General features: G+C 38.2%; 2 protein-coding genes across 3 annotated transcripts; both read right to left on the reverse strand.

Moving 5' to 3' along the window:
* Positions 1-1,002: 1,002 nt before the first annotated feature.
* On the reverse strand, positions 1,003-3,258 carry LOC128159769 (nucleolar protein dao-5-like). 2 transcript variants are annotated; one of them, XM_052822957.1, is made up of 7 exons: positions 2,865-3,258; positions 2,556-2,657; positions 2,303-2,389; positions 2,039-2,119; positions 1,786-1,872; positions 1,522-1,602; positions 1,003-1,355 (listed from the first exon to the last, which is right to left on the reverse strand). In XM_052822957.1, exons 1-7 carry the CDS (start codon positions 2,997-2,999, stop codon positions 1,023-1,025), a joined length of 906 nt encoding a protein of 301 aa, XP_052678917.1. In that variant the 5' UTR covers positions 3,000-3,258; the 3' UTR covers positions 1,003-1,022. The 2 variants fall into 2 exon arrangements, with proteins under 2 accessions (XP_052678917.1, XP_052678918.1); XM_052822958.1 differs by lacking the exons at positions 1,522-1,602; positions 1,786-1,872 and having other exon boundaries at positions 1,008-1,355; positions 2,865-3,255.
* An 8,483-nt stretch (positions 3,259-11,741) lies between these two features.
* LOC128159770 (uncharacterized) lies at positions 11,742-13,513 on the reverse strand. The gene is made up of 3 exons (XM_052822959.1): positions 12,558-13,513; positions 12,249-12,350; positions 11,742-12,082 (listed from the first exon to the last, which is right to left on the reverse strand). The coding sequence occupies exons 1-3, from the start codon at positions 12,690-12,692 to the stop codon at positions 11,750-11,752; spliced, it is 570 nt and encodes a 189-aa protein (XP_052678919.1). The 5' UTR covers positions 12,693-13,513; the 3' UTR covers positions 11,742-11,749.
* Between the last annotated feature and the right edge of the window lie 1,917 nt (positions 13,514-15,430).

Below are 15,430 nucleotides of genomic sequence, written 5' to 3' on the forward strand. Positions count from 1 at the left end.
TCATCCCTCTACCACTTGTAGTTGCCGAGATATGCACCTTAACCAAAACTTTAATCTGACTATTACTTAAGTACGCATGTACGTACTAACGAACGAACCAAACGCTATATACCCTCTCTAACTCCGTTGGGCTCGTTGATAATAACCAATACCTAAGTTTTAATGGCAAGTTCACCTTGTTACTACAAAAGTCACCAACTGATACAATTATATGTAACGACCTCCCAAAGTTTCATAAAGATTCATTAAGGCATATAAAAGTTATGGACCAGACAGGAAAACTGCACAGACGGACAGACGGACAGACAAAGTGATTCCTATATACCCCCCCCCCCCCCCCAAACGTTTTGGGTGAATTTCCAAAGTTGATTCAACAACTTATTTAAACTTTGGGGGGAGGGGAGATGAGCTAAAACTGTGGTGGTGTGATTTCCAGGTCCTCCTCACCAAATGATACCACATTATTGATATAGTCATTTCTCTCTATGTGTTTTATTAAGGCTTGTGCGCTAGCTAAAGGTCGAGGATTACAAGTGCACTTGGTATATCTTACAAAGTATTGGCCTAAAAACAATATTTGATTGAGTGCACACTTTTATTCTTCAACCCACATAGTTCTACAGTTTGACTCTCATACAAAATATACAGTAGTAAGAGATATTCTTCAACCCACATAGTTCTACAGTTTGACTCTCATACAAAATATACAGTAGTAAGAGATATTATTGCCAAGATACTTGCGAAACAGTAGAAACAAAGTAACTGGATATATCAAAATATAAGGACAAACAGCATTTACAAATAACATAGAATGCCAAAACATGTATTTATATGAAGTGCAATTGCAGCGTCAACAAGTTTCTGGGAAATCAAGATATATGGTTACTATAGGTAGAGCATACAAAATTAGTTGAACCCACTAGACAAGGGTGAATTTCCAAATTTGAATTTGGGGTGAATTTCCAAATTTGATTCAACAACTTATTTAAACTTGGGGGGGGGGGGGGGGGGGGGGAGGTGAGCTAAAACTGTGGTGGTGTGAATTCCAGGTCCTCCTCACCAAATGATACCACATTATTGATATAGTGATTTCTCTCTATGTGTTTTATTAAGGCTTGTGCGCTAGTCAAAGGTCGATGATTACAAAAGCACTTGCACAGCACACCTGGATATTCTGTAAACATGCTTTTCAACCAGGTCCTCCAGGAACAGTCCAATAAATTTTTATTGCCAAATTTGCCGTCAGCACCTCTCCTCTGGTCCTTATTCCCTTTTGTTTTGTTCCCTTCTTCAATTTTTGCAGCAAGCAAGTCGATGTACCCGTCGAAACTCAATTTGTGGCTTTTCTGGGCTGCCTGCAAAAAAACATCTCCATTAGTCGAATGTTCAATAATCAAATATCCAAACACACTACTGATGATACACTGCGTTCTGGGCCGGTAAGGCCAACAAAAATAAATGTTGGTGTTATTAAAGGTTTCATAGCAACAAACAACCAAACAAATTAGGTTGGGTTTTTACCTTTCGTTTCTTCCTGGCCGAGTCCTTGGAGGAGGAGGCTGCGGAGGATTCCTTGGAGGCTGCGGCGGCTGCCTTGGCTGCCTGCAAAAAAAAACATCTCCATTAGTCGAATGTTCTAACATTACAAGAATTATACATGAACATTACAAAAATTATACAAGTGTATAGGCCGTGTACACCAAGTATACACAATGTATCATCGGTTATATATTGTCCAATGTATACACGAAATTGTGCACACAACAAATTAGGTTGGGTTCTTACCGTTCCTTTCTCAGAGGGTTGCCTGCCTGCCGAGTCCTCGGAGGAGGAGGATGCTGCGGGGGGTTCGAGTTCAGGGCTATTGGCCACCTGCAAAAAAACATCTCCATTAGTCGAATGTTCAATAATCAAATATCCAAACACACTACTGATGATACACTGCGTTCTGGGCCGGTAAGGCCAACAAAAATAAATGTTGGTGTTATTAAAGGTTTCATAGCAACAAACAACCAAACAAATTAGGTTGGGTTTTTACCTTTCGTTTCTTCCTGGCCGAGTCCTTGGAGGAGGAGGCTGCGGGGGATTCCTTGGAGGCTGCGGCGGCTGCCTTGGCTGCCTGCAAAAAAAAACATCTCCATTAGTCGAATGTTCTAACATTACAAGAATTATACATGAACATTACAAAAATTATACAAGTGTATAGGCCGTGTACACCAAGTATACACAATGTATCATCGGTTATATATTGTCCAATGTATACACGAAATTGCGCACACAACAAATTAGGTTGGGTTCTTACCGTTCCTTTCTCAGAGGGTTGCCTGCCTGCCGAGTCCTCGGAGGAGGAGGATGCTGCGGGGGGTTCGAGTTCAGGGCTATTGGCCACCTGCAAAAAAACATCTCCATTAGTCGAATGTTCAATAATCAAATATCCAAACACACTACTGATGATACACTGCGTTCTGGGCCGGTAAGGCCAACAAAAATAAATGTTGGTGTTATTAAAGGTTTCATAGCAACAAACAACCAAACAAATTAGGTTGAGTTCTTACCTTTCGTTTCTTCCTGGCCGAGTCCTTGGAGGAGGAGGCTGCGGGGGATTCCTTGGAGGCTGCGGGGGATTCCTTGGAGGCTGCGGCGGCTGCCTTGGCTGCCTGCAAAAAAACACCTCCATTAGTCGAATGTTCTAACATTACAAGAATTATACATGAACATTACAAAAATTATACATGACCGAAGCTTGAAAAAATAGGACCAAGGGCCCAGCGCTTACCGGCAACCGGGCAAAGAATTTTTTTCCAAAACAGACATTTTAGACATACATTCTAAAACATTTCACCAATATATAGGTTTTGACGTACCCGAAAGGCGGTCTTCTTCCCACTTTTCCAAGACTTTGTTGCTGTACGGGGGAGTTCAGCCACAGTGCCCAGCTGGCACACTATTGTTTCTGATAGTGTCGGAAATAACCCCACCCGTACATGGCCATCAGGCATAATGGCGACGACCTGCAAATGAAATGAAAAATTTAACCAACGTACATCACCGGTGTAGATCTATTCATTTCCACATGTATCAGGGCTGTTTTACAGTATTTGCACACAAGGTGTCTCACAGAGCCTCGAAAATGAAGTTATTTTTATGTCCATTTTGCATGTTGATATCATTACATCGACTATTACGCATCACAAAATCCGTTTCAATTTGGAAAAAGCCTTCATTTACCTAAAAATGGCACCTATCAAAGCAAGTGATATTGAAAATATATATAAAATATATGTAAAAATGTCAATATCATGAAAACTCTAATAAAAGTTTAATTGTTGGTGTATAATACCACTCAACATGCTCAAATTACTATACCCACGCATATCATAGAAGAAAAAACCTAAAATTCAGCATTATATTTAAAATTATGCAATTTTTTTTTTTTGTCTTTATACTGACATTTTTTTTTTCTGTTCAGCTGAAACTACATGTCTAAAATACCTAGCTATATAGATAAATGATCAGTTCTTTCAAGTCACAGAACCACATGTATGTCCTGTTTGCCATGCAGACTATTTTGTTCACTATTCATTCTACATAGGGGCTGTTTCAAAAAAAATGACCCCAACATTATTACCATACCCTATTACAAATCATGATGATAAATACTAAGTATTAGATAATTAAAAAATGTATCCCACCTGTGACTATAATCGTACAAATTTTCGTGATGATATCTTTGATAATAAAAAAATGCCGGCAAAAAATAGGGCCAAAAATGTCAGGAGTGTAACACTTTTAGTGTGACATTTTGAAAGAAGCAAGTGCTTCAAAGAGCTGTCTTTAAAAAAAATAATGATGTCTAATATAAAATGATGGGTTTGTTGAAAACCTGTGTATATGCACTAAATTTTCTCATATGAAGTAATACATATTTTGTAATTACAATGGTAAAATAAGGTCTGTCAAATTTCCTAATGAGGGAAAAAAATGAAAAGGAAAAAACTTAATTCTTAATTTTAAATGATGATAATTCAAAGTTCCGAAAGATTTTGGACATTTTAATATTTCTTATACTTTACCACAATATTCTAGATCAAATTAAAAGTATTTGTAGATATCTGTGACATGTTTCTGGTGCACTTGATCTCATAGAACCACACCTGCTGATGTAGTGTCAGGAGTGTAACATTTAAGTTTGCAATGTCATATTTTTGAAACACTGTTAGTAATTGTCATAATTATTGTTTTAAATTGACCAGCAGGTGCAGCAGTTACTATGAGATGCAAACATGACTGCCTAAATTTGATTAGTCCTTTTTTATGGCCTTGAAATAGGTGTCAGGAGTGTAACACTAAAATTCTGTGAAATGCTAGGTTTTCCACTTTTAGTTTCTGTCAACTTACAGGATAGGATCTGATCATTAGTGTTTATTTGAGGCATTAATTGTAACACAATTCTGATACTTCCACAACAGTTTTATATAGTGTAATTGTTTTAAATGTCCTTTTAGTATTTATCGCACTTATTTTTAATATTCAAACACTGTATCAAAAGCAAATAATATATTCCAATCTTTAAATTTGACCTTATTGAAAATTTTTGAGCAAATTAAGTGTAAAAAATCTCTTCCAGTTAAGTTTAGAATTTTTTTAAACTAAATAAAAACTTTATCATTAAAGAATGGATAAATGTTACACTCCTGACATAATTTTCATTCATTATGCCATCACATGCCATCCTCCGCGTCAAAGTCTGCTATCACTTCAGATAAGGTCAGATTAATGGTTAAAGTTATTTTCATACAGAAAATTTTTATTTTGCCAATTTATCGTAATATATAGGGGGTTCTAATCCCGTATCACGTTAAGTTCTTTTGACAATTCCCATGTTAGGTGTACCAGTTCATGATTTCCCGCTTCCCAAATTTTGGTTCATTTTCTGTACATAAAAATTGCATGAGACATGTAACAATATGCACAAAGTTGATAATCTAAAAAAATACAAGTTTTTGAGACAATAATGATTGTTACATACGAAAGCCTGCTATCAAAATTTTAAGGAAAAAATATTTTTCAATTTCTTGCTTAAGAACATTAATATTTTCCCAAATTCCCAAATCAATTTTGAGTTATTCCCAAATCCTTGTCTAATAAATTTTTGTTTTCTCGACAAACAATTAGCGACATCCCAGATAAAAAAAACCCCACTCAATCCCATGTCCTGCTTAGATCCCATTGAGACCTACTATATATGTAATCACACCCCCCTTTTTCCCTTTTTTTTTAATAAGCAATTTACTCTGAGTGTGGTCATATTTCAATAGCTAATCCTTTATTGGATTGAAAAATAGCTGATACCAATCTTTAGTGAACCTCAAATCAATCCTTAACTCAGGTGATGAAAAGAAGTAGCTGGACATTTAAATCTAAGGGCTATCAGTTTTTTTTACCTATAGACAAATCTCAAGTAAAAAATAAAAGGCTACGCTGAGCGCAGCAGATACGACCGCAGCATGTCGACCACTGAAATTCGAACAAGTGTAATATGAAGTGAATGTGGACACAGTAAAGAGGTTGACACAATAATTAGATGGACACGATAAAGAACTTGACACAGAGGCACACAGAATCTGCTGACTCCCAACTAAAAGCTTGCATCTAGAGGAATACATAAGATGAATGTAAAGATACAAATCATGAATACTACTGAAGCGCAATTATATAAGCAACAAAATAAAGGAAACCCCATTAAAATTCAATAAAAAATAAACATTTGGCAACTATATTTGCGAAAAACACCCAAAGTGGCCCTTTTTGGTATTTTTTTCTGAAATGGGTGAGGCCATAAATTCCTTATTTCTTATACAGCTTCGTTTTATGCCATGGTACATTGTGTGAAAATTTCATGTTGATCCCTCCACTAAAACAAAAGTTATTCCACAAAAACGAATGTGCACGGACGACGACGACTGCGCCATACCATAATTTTTGCGGTCGTATAAAAATCAGTAGTCACCTGTACAGCTGGAGATTTAAATGTCCAAGTACTAATGAAGTTAGAGTTGACAACAGCTTTTATTAGGATAGATTCAGGCAACTTTTAAATTTGATAGTGGAAAAGGTTTTAAATCATAATGACCACAGTAGATCCACCTTAAGGTTCCTCCACACCCCGTGACTTTTCCAATTTCCTTTACAATTTTAACGAAAACCGGAAGTTTCGTTTTGGCTGCGAACTAAATAATATAGGGCTGAAAATATGGTACCAATTTATACAAAATACGATTATCTATAAATGCATATCAAGGACGACCAAATAGACGTCCTAATTTTTTTGGAAAAAAATATTTATGAAAATGAAAAATAAAGAATTATAACGATTATAAAAAAATATTTATGAAAATGAAAAATAAAGAATTATAACGATTATTCAGGGCGCCGTGGCGCCAAGAACGGCATAATTATTGAAGGTTCTGAGACCGGTCACCCCCGGGCAGGACCCCCACCCTCAGGAATCCGGGGTCACCTAATTGTCACAAGTCCTAGTTTAGGCGCCCTGCGCCTTGTTTATGTCCCTATATAATATGATAATATAGTAATTATAACGATTATTCAGGGGGCCGTGGCGCCAAGAACGGCATAATTATTGAAGGTTCTGAGACCGGTCACCCCCGGGCAGGACCCCCACCCTCAGGAATCCGGGGTCACCTAATTGTCACAAGTCCTAGTTTAGGCGCCCTGCGCCTTGTTTATGTCCCTATATAATATGATAATATAGTAATTATAACGATTATTCAGGGGGCCGTGGCGCCAAGAACGGCATAATTATTGAAGGTTCTGAGACCGGTCACCCCCGGGCAGGACCCCCACCCTCAGGAATCCGGGGTCACCTAATTGTCACAAGTCCTAGTTTAGGCGCCCTGCGCCTTGTTTATGTCCCTATATAATATGATAATATAGTAATTATAACGATTATTCAGGGGGCCGTGGCGCCAAGAACGGCATAATTATTGAAGGTTCTGAGACCGGTCACCCCCGGGCAGGACCCCCACCCTCAGGAATCCGGGGTCACCTAATTGTCACAAGTCCTAGTTTAGGCGCCCTGCGCCTTGTTTATGTCCCTATATAATATGATAATATAGTAATTATAACGATTATTCAGGGGGCCGTGGCGCCAAGAACGGCATAATTATTGAAGGTTCTGAGACCGGTCACCCCCGGGCAGGACCCCCACCCTCAGGAATCCGGGGTCACCTAATTGTCACAAGTCCTAGTTTAGGCGCCCTGCGCCTTGTTTATGTCCCTATATAATATGATAATATAGTAATTATAACGATTATTCAGGGGGCCGTGGCGCCAAGAACGGCATAATTATTGAAGGTTCTGAGACCGGTCACCCCCGGGCAGGACCCCCACCCTCAGGAATCCGGGGTCACCTAATTGTCACAAGTCCTAGTTTAGGCGCCCTGCGCCTTGTTTATGTCCCTATATAATATGATAATATAGTAATTATAACGATTATTCAGGGGGCCGTGGCGCCAAGAACGGCATAATTATTGAAGGTTCTGAGACCGGTCACCCCCGGGCAGGACCCCCACCCTCAGGAATCCGGGGTCACCTAATTGTCGCAAGTCCTAGTTTAGGCGCCCTGCGCCTTGTTTATGTCCCTATATAATATGATAATATAGTAATTATAACGATTATTCAGGGGGCCGTGGCGCCAAGAACGGCATAATTATTGAAGGTTCTGAGACCGGTCACCCCCGGGCAGGACCCCCACCCTCAGGAATCCGGGGTCACCTAATTGTCACAAGTCCTAGTTTAGGCGCCCTGCGCCTTGTTTATGTCCCTATATAATATGATAATATAGTAATTATAACGATTATTCAGGGGGCCGTGGCGCCAAGAACGGCATAATTATTGAAGGTTCTGAGACCGGTCACCCCCGGGCAGGACCCCCACCCTCAGGAATCCGGGGTCACCTAATTGTCACAAGTCCTAGTTTAGGCGCCCTGCGCCTTGTTTATGTCCCTATATAATATGATAATATAGTAATTATAACGATTATTCAGGGGGCCGTGGCGCCAAGAACGGCATAATTATTGAAGGTTCTGAGACCGGTCACCCCCGGGCAGGACCCCCACCCTCAGGAATCCGGGGTCACCTAATTGTCACAAGTCCTAGTTTAGGCGCCCTGCGCCTTGTTTATGTCCCTATATAATTTGATAATATAGTAATTATAACGATTATTCAGGGGGCCGTGGCGCCAAGAACGGCATAATTATTGAAGGTTCTGAGACCGGTCACCCCCGGGCAGGACCCCCACCCTCAGGAATCCGGGGTCACCTAATTGTCACAAGTCCTAGTTTAGGCGCCCTGCGCCTTGTTTATGTCCCTATATAATATGATAATATAGTAATTATAACGATTATTCAGGGGGCCGTGGCGCCAAGAACGGCATAATTATTGAAGGTTCTGAGACCGGTCACCCCCGGGCAGGACCCCCACCCTCAGGAATCCGGGGTCACCTAATTGTCACAAGTCCTAGTTTAGGCGCCCTGCGCTTTGTTTATGTCCCTATATAATATGATAATATAGTAATTATAACGATTATTCAGGGGGCCGTGGCGCCAAGAACGGCATAATTATTGAAGGTTCTGAGACCGGTCACCCCCGGGCAGGACCCCCACCCTCAGGAATCCGGGGTCACCTAATTGTCACAAGTCCTAGTTTAGGCGCCCTGCGCCTTGTTTATGTCCCTATATTTTCCCGTCCCGGATATTTTCCCGTCGGGATCGAAAAACTAGTCGATAAGCATATTTAGAACGGAGTTAGTGCGTTGAAGTTAGTGCGTGCTAGCTTGACTTTGGTCATATTGTTGCATAATTTTGTTCCGATTGTCTGTTTCTCAATAACTTCAAAAATTCAAGCAACAGATAATATTATTGCCCTAAATTATTTTTAAAATGTTTACGCAATGCATGCATGTATATTATTTTCGAAACATATAATTCTTAAAAATAATATCAACATTGAAAAGAATGACATAAATGACTTCCATAACGCGGTATTTTGTTATAACGTCATTTTACGTAAATGACGTCATAATAACACGTGCGTTCTGCCTTGCGCCGTACAAGATGGCTGGAGTGTGGTTCCGTGTATTGCCGCCTGAACCGGTGCAAAATAAGCCATTCACTGGGAACCCAGGGCCAAAGAACATGCCGGCGAGAAATGCATCTCCGTTGGAATATTTTCTTTTATTCTTCAACCTAAACCTAATACGAGAAGCTGTGCGTCAAACTGATAGGTATCGTATCCCATAATTTTTATAAATGATTTGGTATTGCATGATGTAAGACTGTACAGGTCATATACTTCGTGTACAAAATTGTATAGGGCGTATACTTTGTGTGCATAATTTCGTGTATACATTGGACCATATATAACCGATGATACATTGTGTATACTTAGTGTAAACGGTCTATACGCTTTGTACATTGGGTATACGTCGTGCAAACGGCCTGTACAGGGCGTATACTTTGTGTGCACCATTTTGTGTATACATTGGACCATATATAACCGATGATACATTGTGTATACTTGATGTACAAGGCCTGTACGCTTGGTACGTTGGGCATACGCCCTGTATAGGACGTATACTTCGTGCAAAACATTTGGTGTATACATTGGACCATATATAACCGATGATACATTGTGTATACTTGGTGTAAACGGTCTATTCGCTTTGTACATTGTGTATACTTGGTGTAAATGGTCTATACGCTTTGTACATTGTGTACACTTGGTGTAAACGGTCTATACGCTTTGTACATTGGGTATACGTGGTGTAATCGGCCTGTACAGGGCGTATACTTTGTGTGCACAATTTCGTGTATACATTGGACCATATATAACAGATGATACATTGTGTCATTGTGTATACTTGGTGTACACGACCTATACGCTTGGTATTAGGCATACGCCCTGTACAGGACGTATACTTCGTGCACAAAATTTGGTGTATACATTGGACCATATATAACCGATGATACATTGTGTATACTTGGTGTAAACGGTCTATACGCTTTGTACATTGGGTACACGTGGTGTAAACGGCCTGTACAGGTCATATACTTCGTGTACAAAATTGAATAGGGCGTATACTTTGTGTGCACAATTTGGTGTATACATTGGACCATATATAACCGATGATACATTGTGTATACTTAGTGTAAACGGTCTATACGCTTTGTACATTGGGTATACGTCGTGCAAACGGCCTGTACAGGGCGTATACTTTGTGTACAAAATTGTATAGGGCGTATACTTTGTATACCCAATGTACAAAGCGTATAGACCGTTATCAGTATTAGCAGTAACTTACAAAATCTCAAATCAGTGGACCTACATTTTGGTACCGATATTAGTTACTACCCAAGATGTATCCACTGACCAAATATCATCCCTCTACCACTTGTAGTTACTGGAATATGCACCTTAACCGAAACTTTAAGTCGCTCAAGCGCAAATTGTAGGTCAAGGTGATCTAATTTGGGTTTGGATGTTGGTTACTGCTCAAGATGTATCCACTGACCAAATCCCTCTACCACTTGTAGTTGCCGAGATATGCACCTTAACCGAAACTTTAACCTAAGTTGCTCAAGCATAAAATGTAAGTCAAAGTGACCTAATTTCAGTACAGATGTTGGTTACTACCCAAGATGTATCGACTGACCAAATATCATCCCTCTACCACTTGTAGTTGCCGAGATATGCACCTTAACCAAAACTTTAATCTGACTATTACTTAAGTACGCATGTACGTACTAACGAACGAACCAAACGCTATATACCCTCTCTAACTCCGTTGGGCTCGTTGATAATAACCAATACCTAAGTTTTAATGGCAAGTTCACCTTGTTACTACAAAAGTCACCAACTGATACAATTATATGTAACGACCTCCCAAAGTTTCATAAAGATTCATTAAGGCATATAAAAGTTATGGACCAGACAGGAAAACTGCACAGACGGACAGACGGACAGACAAAGTGATTCCTATATACCCCCCCCCCCAAACGTTTTGGGTGAATTTCCAAAGTTGATTCAACAACTTATTTAAACTTTGGGGGGGAGGGGGAGATGAGCTAAAACTGTGGTGGTGTGATTTCCAGGTCCTCCTCACCAAATGATACCACATTATTGATATAGTCATTTCTCTCTATGTGTTTTATTAAGGCTTGTGCGCTAGCTAAAGGTCGAGGATTACAAGTGCACTTGGTATATCTTACAAAGTATTGGCCTAAAAACAATATTTGATTGAGTGCACACTTTTATTCTTCAACCCACATAGTTCTACAGTTTGACTCTCATACAAAATATACAGTAGTAAGAGATATTCTTCAACCCACATAGTTCTACAGTTTGACTCTCATACAAAATATACAGTAGTAAGAGATATTATTGCCAAGATACTTGCGAAACAGTAGAAACAAAGTAACTGGATATATCAAAATATAAGGACAAACAGCATTTACAAATAACATAGAATGCCAAAACATGTATTTATATGAAGTGCAATTGCAGCGTCAACAAGTTTCTGGGAAATCAAGATATATGGTTACTATAGGTAGAGCATACAAAATATAGTTGAACCCACTACACAAGGGTGAATTTCCAAATTTGAATTTGGGGTGAATTTCCAAAGTTGATTCAACAACTTATTTAAACTTGGGGGGGGAGGGGAGGTGAGCTAAAACTGTGGTGGTGTGAATTCCAGGTCCTCCTCACCAAATGATACCACATTATTGATATAGTGATTTCTCTCTATGTGTTTTATTAAGGCTTGTGCGCTAGTCAAAGGTCGATGATTACAAGAGCACTTGCACAGCACACCTGGATATTCTGTAAACATGCTTTTCAACCAGGTCCTCCAGGAACAGTCCAATAAATTTTTATTGCCAAATTTGCCGTCAGCACCTCTCCTCTGGTCCTTATTCCCTTTTGTTTTGTTCCCTTCTTCAATTTTTGCAGCAAGCAAGTGGATGTACCCGTCGAAACTCAATTTGTGGCTTTTCTGGGCTGCCTGCAAAAAAACATCTCCATTAGTCGAATGTTCAATAATCAAATATCCAAACACACTACTGATGATACACTGCGTTCTGGGCCGGTAAGGCCAACAAAAATAAATGTTGGTGTTATTAAAGGTTTCATAGCAACAAACAACCAAACAAATTAGGTTGAGTTCTTACCTTTCGTTTCTTCCTGGCCGAGTCCTTGGAGGAGGAGGCTGCGGGGGATTCCTTGGAGGCTGCGGGGGATTCCTTGGAGGCTGCGGCGGCTGCCTTGGCTGCCTGCAAAAAAACACCTCCATTAGTCGAATGTTCTAACATTACAAGAATTACACATGAACATTACAAAAATTATACATGACCGAAGCTTGAAAAAATAGGACCAAGGGCCCAGCGCTTACCGGCAACCGGGCAAAGAATTTTTTTCCAAAACAGACATTTTAGACATACATTCTAAAACATTTCACCAATATATAGGTTTTGACGTACCCGAAAGGCGGTCTTCTTCCCACTTTTCCAAGACTTTGTTGCTGTACGGGGGAGTTCAGCCACAGTGCCCAGCTGGCACACTATTGTTTCTGATAGTGTCGGAAATAACCCCACCCGTACATGGCCATCAGGCATAATGGCGACGACCTGCAAATGAAATGAAAAATTTAACCAACGTACATCACCGGTGTAGATCTATTCATTTCCACATGTATCAGGGCTGTTTTACAGTATTTGCACACAAGGTGTCTCACAGAGCCTCGAAAATGAAGTTATTTTTATGTCCATTTTGCATGTTGATATCATTACATCGACTATTACGCATCACAAAATCCGTTTCAATTTGGAAAAAGCCTTCATTTACCTAAAAATGGCACCTATCAAAGCAAGTGATATTGAAAATATATATAAAATATATGTAAAAATGTCAATACCATGAAAACTCTAATAAAAGTTTAATTGTTGGTGTATAATACCACTCAACATGCTCAAATTACTATACCCACGCATATCATAGAAGAAAAAACCTAAAATTCAGCATTATATTTAAAATTATGCAATTTTTTTTTTGTCTTTATACTGACATTTTTTTTTTCTGTTCAGCTGAAACTACATGTCTAAAATACCTAGCTATATAGATAAATGATCAGTTCTTTCAAGTCACAGAACCACATGTATGTCCTGTTTGCCATGCAGACTATTTTGTTCACTATTCATTCTACATAGGGGCTGTTTCAAAAAAAATGACCCCAACATTATTACCATACCCTATTACAAATCATGATGATAAATACTAAGTATTAGATAATTAAAAAATGTATCCCACCTGTGACTATAATCGTACAAATTTTCGTGATGATATCTTTGATAATAAAAAAATGCCGGCAAAAAATAGGGCCAAAAATGTCAGGAGTGTAACACTTTTAGTGTGACATTTTGAAAGAAGCAAGTGCTTCAAAGAGCTGTCTTTAACAAAAATAATGATGTCTAATATAAAATGATGGGTTTGTTGAAAACCTGTGTATATGCACTAAATTTTCTCATATGAAGTAATACATATTTTGTAATTACAATGGTAAAATAAGGTCTGTCAAATTTCCTAATGAGGGAAAAAAATGAAAAGGAAAAAACTTAATTCTTAATTTTAAATGATGATAATTCAAAGTTCCGAAAGATTTTGGACATTTTAATATTTCTTATACTTTACCACAATATTCTAGATCAAATTAAAAGTATTTGTAGATATCTGTGACATGTTTCTGGTGCACTTGATCTCATAGAACCACACCTGCTGATGTAGGTCAGGAGTGTAACATTTAAGTTTGCAATGTCATATTTTTGAAACACTGTTAGTAATTGTCATAATTATTGTTTTAAATTGACCAGCAGGTGCAGCAGTTACTATGAGATGCAAACATGACTGCCTAAATTTGATTAGTCCTTTTTTATGGCCTTGAAATAGGTGTCAGGAGTGTAACACTAAAATTCTGTGAAATGCTAGGTTTTCCACTTTTAGTTTCTGTCAACTTACAGGATAGGATCTGATCATTAGTGTTTATTTGAGGCATTAATTGTAACACAATTCTGATACTTCCACAACAGTTTTATATAGTGTAATTGTTTTAAATGTCCTTTTAGTATTTATCGCACTTATTTTTAATATTCAAACACTGTATCAAAAGCAAATAATATATTCCAATCTTTAAATTTGACCTTATTGAAAATTTTTGAGCAAATTAAGTGTAAAAAATCTCTTCCAGTTAAGTTTAGAATTTTTTTAAACTAAATAAAAACTTTATCATTAAAGAATGGATAAATGTTACACTCCTGACATAATTTTCATTCATTATGCCATCACATGCCATCCTCCGCGTCAAAGTCTGCTATCACTTCAGATAAGGTCAGATTAATGGTTAAAGTTATTTTCATACAGAAAATTTTTATTTTGCCAATTTATCGTAATATATAGGGGGTTCTAATCCCGTATCACGTTAAGTTCTTTTGACAATTCCCATGTTAGGTGTACCAGTTCATGATTTCCCGCTTCCCAAATTTTGGTTCATTTTCTGTACATAAAAATTGCATGAGACATGTAACAATATGCACAAAGTTGATAATCTAAAAAAATACAAGTTTTTGAGACAATAATGATTGTTACATACGAAAGCCTGCTATCAAAATTTTAAGGAAAAAATATTTTTCAATTTCTTGCTTAAGAACATTAATATTTTCCCAAATTCCCAAATCAATTTTGAGTTATTCCCAAATCCTTGTCTAATAAATTTTTGTTTTCTCGACAAACAATTAGCGACATCCCAGATAAAAAAAACCCCACTCAATCCCATGTCCTGCTTAGATCCCATTGAGACCTACTATATATGTAATCACACCCCCCTTTTTCCCTTTTTTTTTAATAAGCAATTTACTCTGAGTGTGGTCATATTTCAATAGCTAATCCTTTATTGGATTGAAAAATAGCTGATACCAATCTTTAGTGAACCTCAAATCAATCCTTAACTCAGGTGATGAAAAGAAGTAGCTGGACATTTAAATCTAAGGGCTATCAGTTTTTTTTACCTATAGACAAATCTCAAGTAAAAAATAAAAGGCTACGCTGAGCGCAGCAGATACGACCGCAGCATGTCGACCACTGAAATTCGAACAAGTGTAATATGAAGTGAATGTGGACACAGTAAAGAGGTTGACACAATAATTAGATGGACACGATAAAGAACTTGACACAGAGGCACACAGAATCTGCTGACTCCCAACTAAAAGCTTGCATCTAGAGGAATACATAAGATGAATGTAAAGATACAAATCATGAATACTACTGAAGCGCAATTATATAAGCAACAAAATAAAAGAAACCC

The sequence above is a fragment of the Crassostrea angulata genome, chromosome 8, assembly GCF_025612915.1.
Source record: "Crassostrea angulata isolate pt1a10 chromosome 8, ASM2561291v2, whole genome shotgun sequence".
NCBI classification, from domain to species: Eukaryota; Metazoa; Mollusca; class Bivalvia; order Ostreida; family Ostreidae; genus Magallana; species Magallana angulata.